This window comes from Castor canadensis, chromosome 3 (assembly GCF_047511655.1).
Source record: "Castor canadensis chromosome 3, mCasCan1.hap1v2, whole genome shotgun sequence".
Taxonomy (NCBI): Eukaryota; Metazoa; Chordata; class Mammalia; order Rodentia; family Castoridae; genus Castor; species Castor canadensis.
The window spans coordinates 189289559-189311578 of NC_133388.1; the positions used below are offsets into that span (position 1 = coordinate 189289559).

The window sequence follows — 22020 nt, forward strand, 5'->3', positions numbered from 1 at the left end:
GTCTCAAAAAGTGTGTCTGATTTAGACACTTTCTCCATTGGGCTAGAGAGTTTTCATTAATTTATTTTCTAGCTCTACAGCAATACTATTTTATCTCCAACATCTGGACCAGGGGTCAGGAAACACGGCTTCTAGATTCACTCTGCTACTCTATCACTTACTTAATCTTTGAGATCTGGTGGAATCACCTGCATTCTGAGTCTCTGCTTCCTGCTCTAAAAAAAGAGACACATGGTTCTTCTGAATGATTAAGGCCTCCTCTTGCTCTGAGCATCTCAGAATCTAAGATATTAGATTTTTTTTGCATCTATGATAATAAATCAAAATAGTAGTCACAATTCTAAAGTGATGCTGTAGTTGAGGCTGTTAAATTGCCAAATCCCCCTTGGAAGGATTTGAGAAAATTTTAACTCTTTTTCTGGAAGGTTCCCCATTCACAGCAAAGCTGTTTATATGGTAAAAATCATGCCACAGTTGACTTTCCTTTCATATATATTTATTCTTCATTGGCTTTAGCTCCTAGAAGTCATCTTTTGAGAGAATGGTACAACAACTTGCCCTCTGTGTCCAAAGGAATTTCTAAAGCCCAGCCACTGGGGTCCAACAATTCTCCACTCTTCATTCCAGCATTCCTTCTATTCCATATTTTGGGGGGAAAGTAATCATGTTGAGTTATAGACATGTACTTAAAGAGTAATTGTGCAAATGTCTCAATCATATAATGATTGAGATTATAGCTTCACCAGCCTTTTTTGAAAAAAAAAGATTTTCTGGGGTAAATTTAGTGTTCAAAAGTAATATCAAAGACTGAGTTGATGCATATTGTATAAAAGGACATGAATAAGGAATAATCATTGCCAGCATAGGTCAGTCTCCATGCTAAGGGTGTCGCACATAGAATGACTGTTTCATTTGAAATCCAAATAGACCAGAAGAGTCCACTACTTTTTAACATCCAAAAACTCAACTTTTCATCCACATCATCTTCAGAACACTCATATCTCCTTGATATGACCATTACTGGTTTTTAAAACTGTGAAAACCAGGCAGAAGGCCTGGCCTCTAATATATCCTAAGCCATGCATCAGTGAGATGCTACCTGCTGCCTCATGTAGGGGGCAGTGGGCTCAGTTTTGAATGGTGTAATGTCACTTAACGCAAGGGAGTTGATTTGAAGGAAAGGACTTCATCTTTTTAAAAGTACATTTTGAGGTGAGCAAGCTTTTGAGGACAAGTCAAGGTAAATTCCTAAGGATGCCCTGGGTTCAGAAAGAAACCAGTCCTATGTGCCTTGGAAACATATTCATGAAAACCAAAGAGCAGCTTTGTAGCATCTTCTGGGGAAGCAAAGAGATCCCCCCATCCCCAGGGGTGCATCTGGCAGTACTGTCTGAAAGTACAGTTGACAAATAAGGACTCTGAATACATTTCTTCTCTAGACTCCAAAGAATTTGATTTGCAGGTTTTCACAAGCAAAGTGACACTCTGTTCTTCCAACTGATGCTGTGCCATGATCTGTATCAAGACATCTTTGGTCATTATGATGAAATAGAAGTAGCTTAGTCCCTTGCCTGGCTCCCATCTTGGCAGGGATTTAGAGAAGAAGAGAAAACTGGGATCTCCAAGAACCTTCAGAGACCACCTTACACAGATTATCTGGAATTATGAAGTTCAAAACAATGAACCTGAACTCAGTCCCCATTCATCCCAATCAGCCTTCACTGGCGTGATGGGGTGATTATCATTTTGAATCAGACCTTTGCTCTCCCTTTTCTTCTATGTTGATCTTCCAACTCTTTCTAAGTAGGAAGCATTCTTGTTGGTGGGGAGTTGACTACAGTGATGAAATCTGATATTTTCCATCCCTAGTATGAAAAGTTTGAAGAGACATCTTGATTTGAGGCCATCAGATTCTTAGAGTCTGGCAGAAACTAGGCTCAGTTCCTGGCATACAGTTGTGCTTAATAAATCTTTTCAAGTGAATAAATGAATTTTCCTTTGTTACACTTGCATTCCGTAGCATAGAATTATGAGGACAGTTTTGACAAATTGTGAGTAGATCCTGTTATATTAGGATTTTCTATGGTACTTACTCTCTCAACTTCCAGTGTCTAAAAACAAGCAAAATAGGTATAGGATGCATAATTGGTGGTTAATTGGTTTGTTTTGACCTATACAATTTGGTCTCTTCTAGTTATGTTTTCCTGAAAAACAGTGCTGCATAATATCAGTGTCATGTCTAATAAGTCTGAATCCTCTGTTCTTAAAATGAACACAGTAATTGAAAAGAACTTTCTCAACATGGTGGTATTTCTTTTCCTCTCACATTTCTGTTTTTCTTAAACTTTTGTTTAAGAAAAGTACTTGTATTTGGTAGTAATTGATCTCGAGTACTTTTTTTCTTAGCCCAATAGAATCAGCATTCTCCTAACACTTGTTAAGTTGATTTATCTCATTCATTTTGATCTTGCTAACATATGACTTCTTAATTTTTTTGTTATGACTTAGGTCAAACCCGGGGCTTTATGTATGGTAAGCAAGCACTCTACTACTGAGCTACAACTCCAATCCCACCTATAAAATTTTTTTACAACATACTGTAACACATAGAGGCAAAATACATAAAAGGGTATCAACTTTTCTCTGAGAAAATGATTCCTAGTTTTTATAAGGGGATTAATCTGTCACTGTTTCAAGGAGTTCTGCCAAAAACCACTACGATTTCTTGGGAAAGTTGCAGAACCACTGGTATATATTATAATCCTGGGACATGTTGTTTACCAATTCCATTGGGTTATTCCATTCTGCTTTTCCTTTCTCTGACACAAGGATCTTTGTGGAAGCACACCCAGTTTCTCCCCTCCAGTCATGTTCAACCCAGACTCTGAACTGCTGCTTCCTTAATGGCAGCCATGTGGTTGATCTACTCGGTGGGAAGACAAACTGAGCAACCTTAATTTGCTTTTCTAGAATGTTTTTAAAAGGGAATATCAAAACAGAATTATTCCACAGATCATTTTTTTTTCCTATTTGCTTTCATAGAGAAAGAACAGTTCTTAGAATTCTTATCACTATTCATTCATGAAATACGTATTTTGTCTGTGTATACCTGATGAGGACAACTTACCAGATGTTTTAGACATGGTGGTGATCAATGCAAAACCACTTACTGTTCTGGCCTTATGAACCAATGGGAAAGCAAGACTGCTCACTTAAGGTTTGGGAAATAATATAAATTCCAATTCTTTGTAGGTTATTAATATAACCTAAGGTGCTTTCTATTCCTTTGATCCATTTTAGATATTTTCACCTTGGGAGAAGAATCTTTCACTCTTTTGACCAAGAACCTACTGAATTCCTGAAAAAAGTACATCTGTTTGTAATAATTGATGTTATTAGGTTCTGCGAGAATGTAAATGTGTTAGAAAAAACAATTGTGTGTATGTGAAGAGTTTGATGCATTCTTCATCTTCTGTTTGGTTTCCAATAGCTCATGCACATAAAGAACAGTGTAATTACATGTTTAATTACATGTTTGATGGCAGATAGCACAGTCATTTCTGGTGAAAGATGCCAGGAAGATCAGAATCAAGAATGAAGCCCTTAGGAAAGGGCATTAAGGTTTCTTAGCTAATAGCCTCAGTGAGATTACTGAAGCCATGGGAGTGGGGGAAGAAGACCAAATGGTCCATGCTCTTAAATGTTCAGATTGGCAGAAGGATAAATAGAAAACCATAGGGTTGGGCCTTCATGTCTAATGTGTGTGGTCATTCTTATGTACTTCCTGTCCTGGACTTCTCATCCATTCATGGAATCTTCCATGTAAAATATCTTCTACCATTCACAATACCTGCCCTTTTTCAATGACTTCAGGCTTTTGTCTTAAGTTCCTAAAGTCAGAGACCAAGCTTTCATCATTATTGTATTATCATCCTTTTGTACAGGACCCATTGGCATGTGGATTGAAAGAAGCCAAACTCTGAGGAATCTCTCCCCAACACAGGGAAGGGCGCCTGCATGAGGTACTGATGAAATCATCAATCAGACATTGACCATAGCAACAATGGTTCTTGACAAGACTGTGAGAGAGAACATTGGGGACAATTGCATGTAGACATTTGTTTAAGGCATTTCAATCATCTTGATGGTCACCATGGCAAACATGTACAGCCAGTGATTAGAGAAATGAGAAGATTGAGACATCAATACTGTGGTGTTTGTTTAGTTAGTGTAACCCATGCCTAGCAACCTCTTCCATCAGAGTTTTTTCAGAGAATGGCAATAGCTCCTAAAAGGCCATAGGGTGGCTTGTGCTTAATATTAACACTTCTGTAGTAGGGAAGTACTCTCCAAGCTGTCAGCTTACACTTCAGGGGACTATGACTACATGTGGTCTAGTATTTTCAGTGAAAAAAAAATCTGGAGGAGTAAAATTGGATGGTTCTGGAAATTTTGCCTATTTGCATATGAATAGCTATAGTTTGTATACTTTTTTCTGTATCCTAGATGCAATGCATCAAGGGAGCATGTTTTGCATTCAAAGCAGATATCCCCTCCCACTGGGTAAGTTATGGAGACTGTTTCCTACTGGTACAGAGTACCAGTTTCTGGGATGATTTGAGGGTCTGAGTGTACAAATTGTAGAGTAGTACTTGAAGGAGACCAGGGTAGGGAGCACATCAGCAGGTGCGGGCTTTGAGTCAGGACAACATGCCTACCCTGGTCATGTCACTTCATCTGAGCCAAAATTTCTCAGTTTTAAATAGAAGGACTTGGGAAAGATAATTTCTGCATGGCCTCTTGATTCTAATTTCTGCTTGGCATGGATATTTTATACTTGAGTAATGTGAGTTGGAATCTCATTTTGAAGACACTGAAATTAGCTCCTGGCCAGAGGGGCACCCCACTTCTGGTAAATTTTATTATCTTTGGCTACATGGATTGGGAACTATTTTAATTTGTGTGTTTGTGTTTGTTTGTTGTGTGTGTATGTGTGGGAGAGATTTCTCCCCGCCAATTTCCTAACACGCATGAGATGCTACCCTTGGGATTACCAACACCTTTTATAGATGAGGAAATTGAGACACAATACTGATCAATGGCAGACCAAGAGAGGTCCCTTGGGAGCTTTTAGATGATTTTGCCAGCTTTTCCTTAATAAAGTAATTTTTAAAATTCTTGGTTTTTGAGACTAAATGCCTATGTTATTCCTTTTCTCATGTGTGCTCAGTAGGCAGCCTCATTGGTGCGCGTTTTTGCTGATAAAATTATTTCCTTGCTTTAAAAAACAGTTAATTACTGGAATATTTTACACAAAGGGGCAGTGATCCTAGAAATAACTTAAACTATACTTTCTTCTCACCAAACCAAAGCCCAAACCAATCAAACAAACAAATAGCACAGCTCATCATTAATTTCTCCCTGTACCGGTCCAATCATGATTCAAAGTAAGAAACAGCAGATAAATGTGTATCCTAGAAGAGACTAGCGCTGTCATTTATATTGCGTTGAGTCATGCAAACCATGCTGGAAAGGAAGCGGCTTCGTTGTGGTGACGTGGGAAGGAAGAAGGCCGTGAGACGCCCCTGCTTGCGGGGGGCCACCACGCACATGCACGCGCTTGACACAGCCACTGGAGTCCCCGCTGTGAGCGCTGGGTGTGAGAGTAAGTGAGCTATACAAAGTCTGTCTACATCACAGGGAGGAGCCAGCCAGTGACCCCTTCTAAGTAGGCTTATTGGAAGGGGTCCATATGGAATCCGAAATGCCATCCCCAGTAGATGACAGAGGCATGGAGCCGCTGGGTGTGAAGGGGTCCGTATCTGTGTCCGTCTCACCCTCGGCGAGGTACCGCTTCTCCCTCAACCAGCTCGACCCTCCACTGGGGCCAAACACATAATCATCTCTGTCCTGGGAGATGCTGAAGCCACTCGGAGACCGTTCCAGCTCCTCATGGTTGACTGACATCAGGGACAGAGGTGTGTCACTGTCCCGTGTAATGCTGCGTTTCTGCCTGGGAGAGATGTGGTCCGAGTAGGGGCCATGCAGCTCCGCCTGGGAGTGGTAGCTCACATGCGAGTCGAGTAGAGTCAAGATCGGCAGTACTGTTGGTCTCTCTGCATACGTGCTTGTCGAGGAAGGAAGGGTGGCCTGAGCCTGTGCAGAACTGGGTCCCCCTCTGGGCAGGTTCATGGGGTCATGTGCAAAAAACCCATAGTGGCCAACTCTGTCAATGGGTACCTGGTGGAAGGTGTATGGGGGATCAGGGGCGCCTGTCTCAGAGTAGTTGCAGATGATGGTTTTCAAATCAGAATACCTGTTGTCCTCTTTCTTCTCCCCTTCTGCTGGTGAGGAGGGCTCTTTAGTAGGGTAATACTCTGTGACGTGCACCTGCAGACGCTCCATGTGTTGTATGTGCATGTCCACCAGGAAATCCAGCTTCTTCCCCATGTCCTGAACCTGCAAAATACAAGCAATCAGGAGTTACTCCTCCCCAAGGGTGGGAAATAGTACAGCATTTACTTCTTGGAAAGGAAGACTTGCAAGCTAGTAACAGCAGCTAACAATGTATTTTCATGCCTCTAAGTAGGAAGCCCTGCATAGAAACGTTAATCTTGTAACAATCTAAGCAAGTACTTTCTGGGAAGCAAAGGCTGGAAACAGAGAGATGGTTTGAAAGAAAGTGTCACAGGCTTTCCTTGTCCCCAGGTGGGGGAGGTAGCCTTGCTGATGCCACTCTGGTCAAGGACTGGGAGTTGTTGATTCACAAGCATTTCCTTAGGTGGAAGCATGTGGATAGTTGTTGTGTTTCTTCTACATGGTGATGTAAGCCGCAGAGATGCAAAGGCAGAGGTTAGCAAAAGTGGAGCTTCTCAGAACTGCAGACCCCATTGGGGCCCTTGGGTGATGAAGAAATCTGCCTCTGCTCTTGTTGTCCTAAATCAGGAACAGATTTGAATGCTGTGAGTGCACAGATGTGTGTGCACACATGTGTTGTAATGGTCCTTATCTGACAATGTACAATAGTGCACATATGGTGTGTACATGTGTGTGTGATGTTCTTTCTCTGACAATTCACACCTGTGCATATACACAGTGTGTGCATGTGTATGTGTGTATGTGATGCTCTTCCTCTTACAATCCATGATTCACCAGGAAACCACCTCATCTGACTTAAGAGGATGGGAAGCACAGAACTAGTTTATGACCAGATGCCTTCGTAGTAACTAATACCTAGAGAGCAACTTCCAAATATCCAACTATTTTTTTTTGTACTTTGTTGACTCATTTAATTTTCATTGATCTCCAAGGTGGATATTATTGTGGGTTGTGTTTCACAGGTGAGGAAACAGTGACACAGAGAGATGAAGTCACATTTCAAAGGTCACAGAACTAGTAAATAGATCTTAGATTATAAATTTAAACTCAAAAATGAGAAACAAGATGCTCAATATACTAAAGTAGAATAATCATTCAAATTTTCTCTCATCTTTCTCCCATATGGCTCCAATTTGAGGTTATGAATAAAATAAAAGAATTGATATGAATCCTAGATGAAATTGGCAGTGCCATTAATCTAGTGCAAAATTAAGCAAATGATGCTGGAATATAAACTGCTTTACTATGGATGTAAGAGGTGAGCTACATGGGGTTCTGTGAGTGAGTGGACGTCTTTTTCCACCCCAAATGACCCTCATCTACAGACTGACCCCTCCAGGCCTCTTCTCACAGGCCATCCACAGACAAGAATTTAGAAAAAAAGAGGACTAAAAGGGGCAGAGGACTAACATTGCTTAAGTGACCACCATGAAACAAATGATCATAATAGATCATAACAAATAGGTCAATTATTTGTTGACCTTCTAAGTGGCTGACCATTAGCTGTTGTGTACCAGTTAATATTCTAGGTAATTCACATGTATCAACTTACTTAATTCTCATGGCAAATTTATGAGCTATTAAAATCCCCTTATTGCAGACAAGGAAAACTAAGGCTCAGAACAATTAATTAATTTGCTTGTGATTACCCAGCCATTAAAGGCTAAATCAGAGAAATAATTTCTATATCCTTTTTTGAGTAGTGGGTGGTATTAGTTAAGTATTTTATCTCCCTATGAAAAAGTGGCACTTGAAAATAAATTCTACATATTTGCTTTCTGGTGAGGAAAAGGAAAGACCCACCTGTCTTTCAACTTTTACAAACTTCCCCATCATGCTTTGATCTTCAATTTCTGTTGTAGATGTTCTGGTTCCGTATGGTTCATTCCTATAAAAACATTTAAAGAGCCAACAATTCTATAAGATCATTTTATATGCTTTGCTTTGCAGGTCACTTTAGCTTGGCAGGCCTTGGCACATGGAATCACCATTCTCAATTTCATTCTTTTAATACCTGAAAGAGGCCCATTAAACACAGGGCCAGAAAAAACAGCATTTCCCAGGCTTCAATAGTGTTGATTTCATGCAGAAAAGTATGAAGTTGCTAATAAGGTATCACTTTAACTTTATGTTAAAGTTAATAAACCACCTAACAGTACCCAGTGTGTTCATCAATTCAATTCCTTTATATTAAATCCCTTTGTCTTTTGGGTCTCTGAGAGCTTTCTCTCTCTTTCTCTCTCTCTCTCTCTCTCTCTCTCTCTCTCTCTCTCTCTGTGTGTGTGTGTGTGTGGTGTGTACATGTGTACATGATAATGGCAGGACAATTGTCCTCTCTGAAATTCTATACAGTGGGTATAAATACTTCATCTGTCTCATTTATTAAGAATAGGAAAGAAATGATGCAAAAATGATACATTTTCTTTTTGTGTATGTATGGTGAATATTTAATAATTTTGTAGTCTATGCACATGAGAAGTTTTGGGGACCTTGCAATTACTCAAAATCATTCATGTTTCCTGATAGTCAATTTTTTTCTCTCATAAGCTATGCCTCTGCTAAGTAAGTCCCAGGCCTGGCTTTGGCTGAGCAGTCTTGAATTAAGGCAGATGTCACAAACTAGCGACCTATGTGCTACACCTAGTCCACCAGTAATTTTTGTTGTTTTTTTCTGTACTGCATAGGTTTTAAAACATCTCAAAACACCATCTCAAAAGTGGGGACCTGTACAATAGATATTCAGCTTTCTAAAAAATTTTTGCTATCTGGAATTAGGATTATCAACAACAGAACAGAGCTCTTCCATTTATGAAGCCTGCACCCTCTAGGTACCCATGTTTCCACTATACCATACTCCACCCCAATGACAGAAGCTGAAAAGTAGATGCTTTGGCCCTTGCTTCTTTTACAAGAGAAAAGTACGTAATGTTCCCTGGCTCATTTATATTGCTTGCCTCAAAGACGTTTGGGAATGCAAATCCAACAGTGGACTTTGAAACGACACATGCTTGTTCACAAATTTAAAACATTTTTGGAAGGAGAAGCACTCTCCAGGTTACAATGTTCTCAGAGGACTGCCATCTGATTATTCTTTCTGACTTTGTCCTGGGAGGGGTATTAGTCACCCCACAGGGACTGTGGAAGGGAAGGTAAACTAGCTGACCAAGAACACAGGGGCTCGGCTAACAGAGCATTCTTCCTGTTCCAACAAAACTCATGTGTTTCCTTTTGTCTTATCACTAGAAAGTGGTGTGGTTTCTATTTTTAAAAACCATAGACATGAGTGTCATGTACATGGTCTGGAAAAGAAGTGGGAAGTCTTTTTACAGAATAGTTTGAAGTGTCCTCAATCTGAAACAGCATTCAAATTCTTTCTTCATTTTATTTAGGGAAGTGACAACTTCACCCACATAAAGGATTCAACTGAAATTTGGGAATGGGGATTATCCACAGGCCTTGTGCCCATGGCTGATTAGTTCAGACCCACACTCTCACCTGGGAGATTGCTGGGATGGGTAGGTGAACGCTGTTCCTTTCTGAGACTTCTTATGTTTTGGGGTGGATGGAGGTCCAGGGGTGAAAATCATATCTATTCTGAAAGAAACAAACAAAGAGGGGATTAAATTACACAAAGCTTTGTTTTTGTTGGAAAAAAAAGTCACTCATTCTTTCTTAATCTAAATGTGGGTTTGGAGCATAGAAGAGAAGACAAAGAATGAAAACCAGAGAAATTTGTCATGTCATTATGGTTTTATCCTCTTTTTTTCTGGTGGTACTGAGAGCATTTTTCATTCCCAGGGGAAAGAGAGGCAGACAATTCATTGAGATGGGATGAAGGCTTTATCTTGCATATTACAGGAAATGTCATAGACGTGTTGCAAGCATATCTCTTTTTCCAGCTTTTATCCCTCCTCAAACCACCTAATTAGAGAATTATTACAGCCACATCTAGGCTCCATTTTTAGATGCACAGATCCCTGCTGCTCTGCAGGCATCCCTGGCCATGGAAAGATGGTCCAACCCTAGCTCTGGCAACTGACGTCCATTTCTTCAGGAGATACCAGCTCCTGCCATGTGCTGGGATCAACAGGAGAGAAATGTTTCCCAAAAGGCTGTGGGGCTTGTGGTGGGGCGGGGTTGTCAGCATGACCATTAAGACCATGCACCCAGAAATAGCCTATGGTCACTGACTCCTCTCTGGAAACCCAGCTGCATCTCCAATTGACAGGTCATGCATCATTCTAAATATGTCTTCCTCTATATCTGGCACAATACGATGTCCACATGGCTGAGGATATACTAGTCATCATCCAGGCAGGCAACCTCCAGTTATAAATACCAGAAACACATTTGCCTAATAAATATCAAAAACTATGACAATGGAGCAGTCCACTCTATGCTCACTACAATTGACTGATATTTTTGGAGTCTGGCATGTCTTAGACACCATACTCTTTCTCAACATCTCTCAGAGAGCCATACATGTATAAATCATGGCATGTTGGGTTTAGAATCTATTCACATAACCACGCATTGAGCAGGCATAGAGCACCACCTGACTCTGTGCCTGCCACTACTCAAGGGAGTCAGTTGATATCCCAATCAGGGAAGAAGCAAGATCACGAATAAGCATACCTTTACTCTGACAGCATTGTTAACTTCAACCCCTTCGACAGGATGCTCCTGTTAACTCTGCAGGATGCTCCAGTAGGGTACCATTACTTGTACAAGAAAGTGGAAGTCCAGAGAGCTCTCATGTCAATTTGAATTATGCCATTTTCTTTCTAGGTCCCCTATGGGAGGATGTGTGCACATGCATGCATATTTCTGATAAACACGTGTGTGTTTTGTAATCATATCATACAACCACAGTAAATTGGTCATTTTATTTATTAATTTATTTTTGCAGCATGGGAATTGAACCCAGAGCTTCATGATTGCTAGGCAAGCACTTTATCACTTGAGCCATGTCTCCAGCCCTTTTTGTTTTTGAGAGAGGGTCTTGCTAACTTTGCTGGCCTCAAACTCCTGCCTCTGCCTCCTGAACAGCTAGGATTGACAAGTGTGCCCCACCACTCCAGGCTCTGTGTATTGGTTAATATCTACTTAGAGCACATCTACTAGACCTTGTGATAATGTTATATGTGCTAGACACATTTTGTGTGTGTGTGTGTGTGTGTGTGTGTGTGTATGTGTGTACTGCATAGCCCATCAGTATGTGACCGTCTTACCTTGTCTGAAGGTACTTTATCCTGGAAAGCATATCAAGGTGTCCTGCAGAATACTGCTCAATCACATCCTTCACATCATAAGGCCTCAAAGTCTCCTTAAATTTCTTTTTATATAGACGAAATTGTAGAATTCTACAAGGCAAAGTAGAGGCATTTGTCCATCATGGTTAGAGAGTGACGGAAACTATAATGCAAGCCCACCAAACACAGGAGCAGGGATAAAAAGGAAGAAAGAGAAAACTGCTTGATAGGGAGAACTTCCAGCTTTGGGTTCTGGTTGTAGCCCCTTGAACCACCTCTGACTAGGCTAGCTAGTGCCTCTCTTTCAATTGTCCGAATAATAAGCAAATCATAGTAATGACAAGAGCTAACATTTATTGAGCCTGCATTACATGCAGACAAAGCACTGTGCTAATAGGTCAATTTACAGATGCTGCACCTGTAGCTCAGAGAACTCTGTATTTCCTTGGGGACACACGGCTCATGATGTTAGAATTGGTCCTCAGACTAAAACCAGTGTACTGACAAGACTTGTGATCTTGGTCACTGTCATACTACTTTCTATTTGAGGGCAACTGGTAAATACCCTCCTCAACAGCTTCTTAAATTCTTTTGCTCTGAATTCCTAAAAAAGTTAATTTCTGCTCCCTGAGTTGTCTCAGTTTCCCTGTAAAGAGAACTAATAAATGAAGTCAAACCTTTCCTGGTAATCAGTAAGTTCACTCCTGATGGCTAATGCCCTTTGAGAATCTTATTTTGTGAATATGCTCTTGCTGAGCACAGTGTGTCAATCAAAACTCCAACTCACTGTCAGTGTCAGGAGGCTCCAGTCCCTCTCCAGCTCCCACTGTACTTGCATGGGTCTTTTCAATGGTGCATTTAAAGTTCATTTTGTTTGTCTTAACACTTGGCTCTAGCTTCCAAACACTATTTGACATGCTGATCATAGCATCCAGTTTTTGTTTTTACCATCCTTCTAAACTTCATGCCATCTTATAAGCCTGCCCTTTAGCCAGCTTCACTTAAGGCAGGACTGAGCAAACTACAGCTACCCACTGCCTGATTTTGAAAGAAAAGATATATTGGAACTCAGCCATGCTCATTCATTTATGTACTGTCTGTGGTTGCTTTTGTTCTACAGTAGCAGGGATGAATACTTGTTGCTAAGATTTATGGGCCACAAAACCTAAAATATTTACTATCTGTCACTTTACAGAAGAAGTTTACCAATCCTTGAATTAAGGCATTTGTGACAATGCTAAAAAATCAGAGGGCAGAGTTCAGGGCATGGAGCATCCCAGAAAAGCCTTCTTTCTAGGTCTCTATAGGTCTATCAGCCGGTTTCTTGGAATGAGAGCCTTCAGGGAGTTATGAATCCAGCTGGTTGCATATCATACAACTGTATTTCTATCAGCTTTCCTGAGGTCTACATCCTACAATGCTATTGTGCTTTCCCGATCTATTAGACTGGGAATCATACTGAAAATATCATGCCTACTTCTTGGAGATCAATTTAATCTCTAGAACCCACTGCCACTCTGATGAAGTGAGTACATGCTGATAATGCTAACCTAGTTCTTTAAGTAACATCATGCTTTTCAATTTTCTTCGAGAATTCTAGAGAAAACCAGAGAGAGCCAAGGTGGATTATGGTCTACTGTAATACAGACCAAAAAAAAAAAATCTGTATTTAATTATCTTGTTGAAATGCTGATTAAAAAGAAGATGGGCAAAAGAAAAGCTATTTTGAATAAAATGCCTGTAAAAAAAGAAAAGAAAACTTCTTGTCAAGCCAACCTATCAGGATTTTCACCTGACACTTCTTAAAATAAAAGCTGGGTTTGGTGGAGTGGATCAAGTGGTAGAGTGTCTGCCTAGCAAGCACAAGGCTGTAAGTTCAACCCCCAGTACTACAAAAAATAAAATAATAAATAAATAAACGCTGGTTAAAGCCAGAGAGAGGCGTGATGGTGAGACATACTGTCATGAGGCCATGGCAGCCTTTTTGTGCCAGGCAAGGAGTCCCCATGATGACTTGCTTAGGTGGAGGCTCTCCTGAGACAGCCTCTCTTACACAGGATTCAATACCCATGGAAACTTATGCAAGGTGGCTGGAGGAGCATCCTACCCCTCCACAAAGTCCAAGGGCTCTTTCAAGCCATGTCCTGTGGGAGATGAGCTGGGGCCTGGGGAGGCACACAGGTGGGAGCAGAGTCATCACCTGACAGCTCGGATGGCTGCCTTCAGGGTGGGGATCATGTCTTCTATGAGGAAGTCGTTCCCGTAGCCCCTGTCTTCAGCCATGGGTTCACCGGTCCCAGCATCTGTGAGGGAGACACATGTATCAGTGCAGACCAGGGCACATGGAAAGTTTTAGGGACGGGACCCATTGTGGAGTCAGAATTTCCAAGCTTCCACATAGGTCAACCCCAGTGTCTTTGTTTCTACTTTGTGGAACCACCGTAGTCTCCAGTTGTGACACTGGTAACCTTTCTTAGCATCCCGACTTTACTGTCCAGATGTCCCCCCTCCACTTTCTGGAGATGTAAGCAGTTTGGGGGTTTGGGTGGGGCAGAAGACTAGGAGGTCAACCAGGTGAGCTCCACAGGTCCTGAGAAAACAGCAACAGGCACATGTGCTTGCCTCAGAGTCAGAGAGTTGGGATTCTTGCCCTGTCAGTATGTATCCTAGTGATCTTGGGGCCGGGGGGCGGGGGGGAGAGCAGAGAGAGAGAGAGAGCGAGCGGTGAGGTAGGAGGAGGGTTGGGAGAAGGAGAAGCTCAGAGACAGCTGAGAGAGAAAAGATGTTACCTTCAGAACTCTGCCAGAAAGCATAGGCTTTCATGCGGAAGGCGGTGCGGAAACGCTCTTTATTGTTTAAGCCAACAGGCTTTGGTTCTTTAGAAGGACTTTCTTCTATGGCATCTACATTCAGAGGGGTAAATAGCTTTCCTTTAGTATTGCTACCACGAGGATTAGAAAGGCGAACCCGATCCAAGAGACCCAGCTTTTGGCTACAAAATAAGCAAAAGTGAACAATTTTCCTCCTTCAGTGCAGGCTCTCGTAATTTCCCATCCCTCCATAAAGACTCACACATTCTCCTCCAAGGATGAGTAGGTACTGTGCACTCACAGTGCTAACTCTGACTCAGCAGATGGAATGGGATGTGGTTCAAATCCCAGCTCAGCAATTTACTAGTGATTATATCTTGGGCAAGTTTTCTAACTTCTCTGAACTTCACTTTCCTCATGCTTAACTGGAGCTTAAATGAGGTGAGGATATACAACAGTTCCCCTTTACCTGTGGTTTCAGGTACTGACAGTCAACTACTTTCTGAAAATATTACTATAGTGCAAGGAGGAATTAAAAGAGGAATTAAGATATTTTGAGAGAAAGAAAGCTAGCGAAGAGCATATGCACATAACTTTTATTGCAGTATACTGTTATAACTATTATTAGCTATGGTTGTTAATCTCTCACAGTGCCTAGTTGATGCATTAAACTTTGTCACGGGTATGCATGTATAGGAAAAATATAGCATATGTAGGGTTCAGGAAGATTTGCAGTTCCAGACATCCACTGGGAGTCTTGGAATACATCCCCTATGGAGATGAAGGCCTTACCATAAGGTACCTAGCACATAGTGGTATGTTGCAAAGATTTTTTTCCTTCCTCATATCCCTCACCTCTGCAGCAATAACCCCCCATCTCTCTTCTTTACCATTTCATGGTGCCTAAGTTGTGACTGACACATCAAATTCTTATCAAATGCCCCTCAAACAGAACTGAATGACATGAGTCACATAAAGCAGGCAACTTTAACCTATTATATAGTCAGACTCCTATAAATAGAACTCAGGGGATCCATGATCTCAGGTGGGGAAATTACATTTTTAAGTGACTAACCTCTAATTAAAAATTAGCATCTCTTTGAATTGCGAGTGTAGGTGATAAATTCCATCATATCCCAATGCCTGTGGCTGTCCACAACAGAAGTCACTAATGATTTTGCATCTCATTATCTCAAGGTAGTGTTTATGCTCATCACTGCTTCAAGGTTATGGGAGTTTTCAGCCTGGCAGTCAGTCTAATCACAGAGAAGTACATATTTGATAACATCTGAAATTTTTAAGTATCTTAATAACTACATTTTAATATAGATCAGTTTCTTTTACATCTGTACATTACATTTTATTCATGGATCCTAAGTTATTCTTCTGAGAAGTAGTCCATGGTCTTTGCCATACTGCTAAAAAGGTTCTCAACACAAGCATCTCAAGTGGAAGCCCAGGTTAACCCTTCTCATCTGGCTGACCTTGGGCAAATCTGTGTCCTTTTTGAGCCTCATTTGTAAAATAGAGAAAAACATTCCTTGCATCACCTGACTGCTTTGTGATGATGTTTGTCAATGATTTGGCATAAAGCTGAACGTACCATATAAGCTCCATGAATATTAATGTCTTCCCTGTATTTCTCAGCCTCTACCCCCTTGCCCTAGTGGACACAAAGAATGAAGTCTTTCTTGTATGGTACTTTCTAGAGCAAGACACATTGAGTGTTTTCGTACCTCAAGAGACATCATTTGGTGGCTTCCTCTCTATCACCCCACAGTAGGCACCCATGACCTTGTGGGCAAAATGAGTGGGTAGTCTGATCCATTCTGCACGGGCCTAAGATAGTTCTGTATTTTCTGAAGAGCATGTCTGGTTATGACACCTGTGTGTTTCCGCTAGAAGGTGCTGATGTCTTGCAGTTTGATGTAATGTGAAGACTGTGGTGTTGTGCTGCACAGGTGAGATGGAAATGTGTTTCCCGCAAAGCAGATGCCTTGTGCTGTCTAAGCACTGGGTTCTCATCTGTAACGGAACCTAACAGCACCTGCTTCATAGATGTTCTAGGAGTATTACACATCGCAATATCTGTAAGGTTTCTGTCTCACAACTTGGCGTAGGGAAATATTAGACAAAGGAATGAATGAATGTGTTAATGAGCAATGAGCAGTTGTTATTCCTGATTCCCTCTGGACCTGTTCTCTCTCACCCAACACTGTTTTCAGTAGCTTGATTGAAGAATTCCACTAATAACCATTCCAGGGTAAATTTAGAGACTCAATAATGTAGATACATGTAAGTAAATGCAAAAATGATCAAATAAAATTGTAATAATAAAAAATACATTTCTAGCTCCATATTTCCTGAACTTCAGCCATAACATTTTGGTGCTGCTTTTCTGGCCAGTGTGAGGTGATTGACTAATCAGAGAGAGAAAATATCAGGGCCCATAAGAATATAGTGGATGAGGCAGGAAATCAAGCTAATATGCATTGGAGGCAGCCCTGCCCAAGAATTAAGTCAGAGTGCTTCTAGACAATGACTTCTCAGTCTCTTCTTCCTTCTTGACCCCTGCCTACCTGTCTTGCTACACTGCCAAGGAGCTCCACCTTGTTATCTGCATCAAGCCCTTTTCCTTTCCCCAAATCCCCTCATACTCACATGGGTCCTCCTGCTTACACTCTCCTTTTTGCCTTCCCAGTAAACCTCATTCCTCTGTTCCCCTGAAAATTATGGCAAAGCATTCCCTCTTGGAAATCAGTTACTTCTGTGCTCCAAAGGCATGATATTTCTCTGTCATAGTATTTAACACACTGTGTGGTGTTGCTTGTCCTGCTGGATTGTGTAGTCCTAGCAAGGCATGAACTCTTCCTGGTTATCTTTGGACCCAGTCCACCCCTTTGCTCAGCACATCTGCACACTCAACAAAGGCATGGGCTTTGGGGAAAAACCAGCTCAGTGGAGACATCTTGACAAACCATGTGGCCTAGGACACATAATTTGTACTCTCTGGTCCCCAGATTCCTTGTGTGCAGGATGATAACTATCTACCTACACTTCACATGGCTAATTATGGGTTAAATGAGGTAATGCACATAAAGTGCTTAGCCCACTGTCTGGGATGCATGGAGCATTCAATAAATGCTGGCTGTCATCATTATCTTGGCAAATAATCCTCTTCCCACAGAAGCAGTAGAAGGGTGACGACATGTATGAAAAGGATACAATTTCCTGGGACATAAAAGCAGGGTTTCATGTGTATTTTTTAATACAAACTCAGATGAGTTTTAGGGATTTATATATTATTTTATAGTACTTCTTAATGCTAATCTCAAAACTGAATATTGTCATTGTATTCTACCTCGATAGGAGATAAGTATGTGAGAAGCTTAATTCCAAATAAACTAAGCCAGACAAAATTAATGGCAGCTACTTTGCCCTAACTTGAAATTTCAGCTAAATTGTTGAATATCAGGAAGATATGAAAAGACTCTCTTATTCTGTATGTGCTGGGGTTTAGAATTTGTTTCTTTGGCATTTAAATGCTTCACTGCAACCTCTAAGACTCTGAATTGCTTTGGCCATGTTCATTTAATAACCCATTGGTTGCAGATGACACTTTAGACTGCGTGAGGAATCCAGATATGTTGGCACAAGTCAGAAGCTTTGCCTTAGAATTACTTACAGCCACTGCCTAAGAGCCTCACAGAATTCTTCTTCTAGCAAAGTGGATGCTCAGCTTACTTCTTAATTGTGTTGCCTGAAATCTGAGACCCCAAAGGATAATCAAATGCAAAGCAAAGATCACCCCTGAAATTCTAAACCTATTTCTGCCCTTTCCTATGGATTTCCAGTGCATAATTCAGAACTTGTTCTCGGACAGTCCTGCAGATCTTGTAAGAAAAGCCCTTTTTTGGAGCTGACCTTAGGTTTCCTAGGAAAGCTAGAGCCCCTTATTTGTTAAGTACAGACAACAATCTTAAAACATGAATTTGGAAAACTGAAAAATAGATGGACTGGGGATAGAAAAGTACTCAAGATTATTCTTTTCTGTATTATACAGCTCTGACCTGGGCTCCCACCTCACATCTCAGCACCCAGAAACTCTAGCTATTTTCAACTCCTTAAAGTTCCTTGACATTCAGAACTTTCACATGCTTTGATCTCTACCTGGGAGAACCTTCATTGCTTCCTTCATCTAAATGACTCTGATTGTTGTCTGAAACTTGGACTAAGCATCATCCCACAGGTTCACATCTCAGCATTTCTAGATGTTCAATGTAATAATGTAATGTACTGTGCCCCTTACATACTTTAGGCTTTTCTCATCCATGGCACTTGTCTGCCTTAATCAAATCTTTGACTCACAAGAGACTTTCCTACTAAACCAGGGGTTCTCAACCAGAGTTAATTTTGACCTCTCAGAGGACATTTGGCAACATCTAGAGATATATTTGGCTTTATACAACTTGGGGAGCAGCACTGGCCTTGTGTGGAGATCAGAGATGCTATTAAACATCTTGAAATGCATAAGACATACCTTGCAACAAAGAATTGTCTGTCCTAGCTATCTATAGTGTTGAGGTTGAGAAGCCAAGAAAAGCTTTTGAGCCAGAAAATATTTGTTCAATTTGTATATTCAGCATCTAGCACAATGCCTGGCACACCACAAGCACTAAAAACATTCCTATGATGTTGAATGGAGTAAATAAGTAATAAACTATTTTATTTGGGTAACAAAATGCCTCTAATCTCAGTAGAATGAGGAAGTGCTATCTAGTAGAAAAGAGAGTAGGTTTTAAAGTATGAGGAATGGATTCAAATCTGTGTTCTGCAGTTAATATTTCAACTTGGGGAAGTCATTAACTCAATGATTCAGTTTTTTATCTAATGTTATTTTTTCTACAAGAAATGTATTCAACACCCAGTAAGGGCTAGGCTTCTGGTAACTTGCTGATTATACAGTGGTAACTGAACAAGGTGGAGTTCTTGGTCTCCATAAACTTATGGTAAGGCCAAGGAGACATACAATAAGCTAGCAGATGCATATAGTTTTAGAAATCCAATGAGGAAGGCAAACAGTACAGTAATAGAGAGAGAGAGGAGGCTGGCTTAGGTGGTGTAGGAAGGGGGAGGGTTCTTGAGTGGATGGAAAACCAATTAGAAAGCCCATTTTAGGAGTCTAGGATTGAGATGATGGTGGTCTAGATATTGAAACTGAGTTCTGAGGGTGAAAAGAAGCCAGACTTCAAAAAAGAGAGTTCTCTAGATGGAAGCGTTACATGTGGGTACAAAAGCATGAGGACTGAGGGGAGGGCTCCTGGCCACAACATCCTATGTAGAAAATAGAACAGCTCCACATAAGCACTAAAGACTTTTAAGAAGGGGAAAGTATGCCAAATTTGCTTTTTAAAAACCCATACATATTTATAACAGCATGAATCACAATAGTCAAAAGGTGGAAGAAGTTTGAATGCTGCCCATCAATTGATGAGTGGATAAGCAAAATGGGTAGATATACAATGGAATATTATTCAGTCTTAAAAATGAAGGATGCCTGGCACATGATATAATATGGATGATCCTTGAGGATATGACGCTAAGGGAAATTATAGTCACAAGAATATAAAAGCTGTGATTCTACTTATGGGAGGTATCAAGAGTATTTGTACTCACAGAAACAGAAAGTAGAATAGTGGTTTACTAAGGGCTAAGGACAGGGAAGAAGGAGAAGCTGTTGAGTTTCAGTTTGGCTAAGTAAAAAAGTTCTGGAGACTGAATGCACAACAATGTGAATATACCAAATATTTCAGAAGTACACACTAAAATGTTTATAATGGTAAGCTTTATATTATGTATATATTCCTCACTAAAAGTTTTTTTTTAAAGAACACAGTAGTTTCTTGACAGAGAATGGATTAGAAAATGAGAACAAAACTGACAAATCAAAAAAGGAAGCCATATAGAAATGTCCTAGATAAGATGTGGGCAAGATGGCTGCAGTGTGAAAGAGATAGAACTTTGATATTTAATTTGGAGTAGAAAAATAATAGTCTTTTCTGATGGATTCTGTATGGGTAGTGAGGGAACCACTTCTGATTTTTGGATGCACAAATGGGTGTGTGGGTATTTTGAGTTTGACAAGATGTGGGACTAACAGGTGTGGAGAAGAATTCAAAGGCTGAGTTTGAGACAAGTTACATTTAGGTAAACTGAGAGGCATCTTGTCAAGTAGGAAATTAGGAAACTTGTCTGTTTTATGGTTTCTGGTAAACAGGAGAGACTTAATAAGTAGTTATTGAAAAAGTGGACGAATAGAGGATAAATGAATGGGAGTCACCTAGACAAAGCCCTGCTTTCTTGGTGATCAGAGAGCTTGGGCCCAGGCGCATGTGGCTCCTAACAGACTAGCTAGGTTAGGACGGAGTAGGGTGGATAGAGCAGGAACAAGAAGGCAGGATCATGGCTGGACTGATTACTGGGTGGAAAGGAACCACACCATGATTTCAAAATGACCTTAATGTGTTAATCTGGATCTCTTTCATTTGGACAGTTTTGTAAGGTTAGCTCTGCTGAACTCGGTGACCTTTTTGGTTTGATCCAGTGAGTCTAGGAATCTGTGAGCATGATTCCTGGACATTTGCCTTCTGGAGCTCTGAAGACACAAGTATATGTGATGTGAAAGTGAAAAGCACACAGGTATATGTGATGTGAAAATAGTTTTCGCTGTTGATCTTCTGAAAATTTTTTCTCCATGTATTCAAATTTCATGCATGGGCACTATACCACTTTATCAGCACTAATTTCCAGTGTATTTACTAAACAATGGTTATCTTCAAGATGCCATAGATATCATTCCAACCAGTCTATGAGGTCATTACTATTATTATTCCTATGTCACAGATAACGACACAGAGGTACAGAGAGGTTGCTCAAAGTGCCCCAAATCACATAGCTGGTAAGAAGAGAACCCAGGCTCTGACATCTGGTAGTGTAAATCTGGAGTGTGTTCTCAGTCCCTATTGCTACGACTACTGCCTATCTGACCATCTGGATGTTTTAAGATCTTGGTTAAAAAAGAGAAAGAACTATCAAGTTGGAGGGATTCAGGCAGATACATGTTCAAACTTCAGCCCGTGTGAGTTGTTTCACCTCATTGAGTCCCAAGATCCTCATCAATATGTGGTTATAATGAAATCTAACCTTTTCCAAAATGTGTATCCCCATAACACATATCCTGAATCTGCTGAGACAGCTTCCTACCATTTGCAAATCCATCACATTTGGCTTTGAAGAAGGTAGAATGTCACCCTCAAAACAGGGTTTAGCTTATGCTTAATCTATGAATGTGACCTTAGCAGATGTAATCAAATTAAGATGAGTTTATAATGCAATAGGGTGTACTTTTAATCAAATGACTGCTGTCTTTATGAGAAAAAGCAGTAGAGACCCAAAAGGTAAAAGGCCATGTGAAATGGAGACAGAGTTTGGAGTGATGAGTTTATAAGCCATGGAATGTCAAAGATTACCAATGGTTATCAGTAGCTAGAAAGAGGCAAGGAAGTATCCTCCCTAGATGT

General features: G+C 40.6%; 1 protein-coding gene across 1 annotated transcript in view; it reads right to left on the reverse strand.

The window, feature by feature from the left end:
* Positions 1-730: 730 nt before the first annotated feature.
* Positions 731-22020, reverse strand: part of Kcnq3 (potassium voltage-gated channel subfamily Q member 3) — a 305224-nt gene continuing 283934 nt past the window's right edge. The window contains exons 10-15 of the mRNA XM_074069238.1: positions 14420-14622; positions 13831-13933; positions 11610-11741; positions 9874-9972; positions 8182-8266; positions 731-6459 (exon numbers count right to left, since the gene is read on the reverse strand). Coding sequence (XP_073925339.1) covers positions 5725-6459; positions 8182-8266; positions 9874-9972; positions 11610-11741; positions 13831-13933; positions 14420-14622 — 1357 coding nt within the window. The 3' untranslated portion in view covers positions 731-5724. The remainder of the gene's footprint in view (positions 6460-8181; positions 8267-9873; positions 9973-11609; positions 11742-13830; positions 13934-14419; positions 14623-22020) is intronic.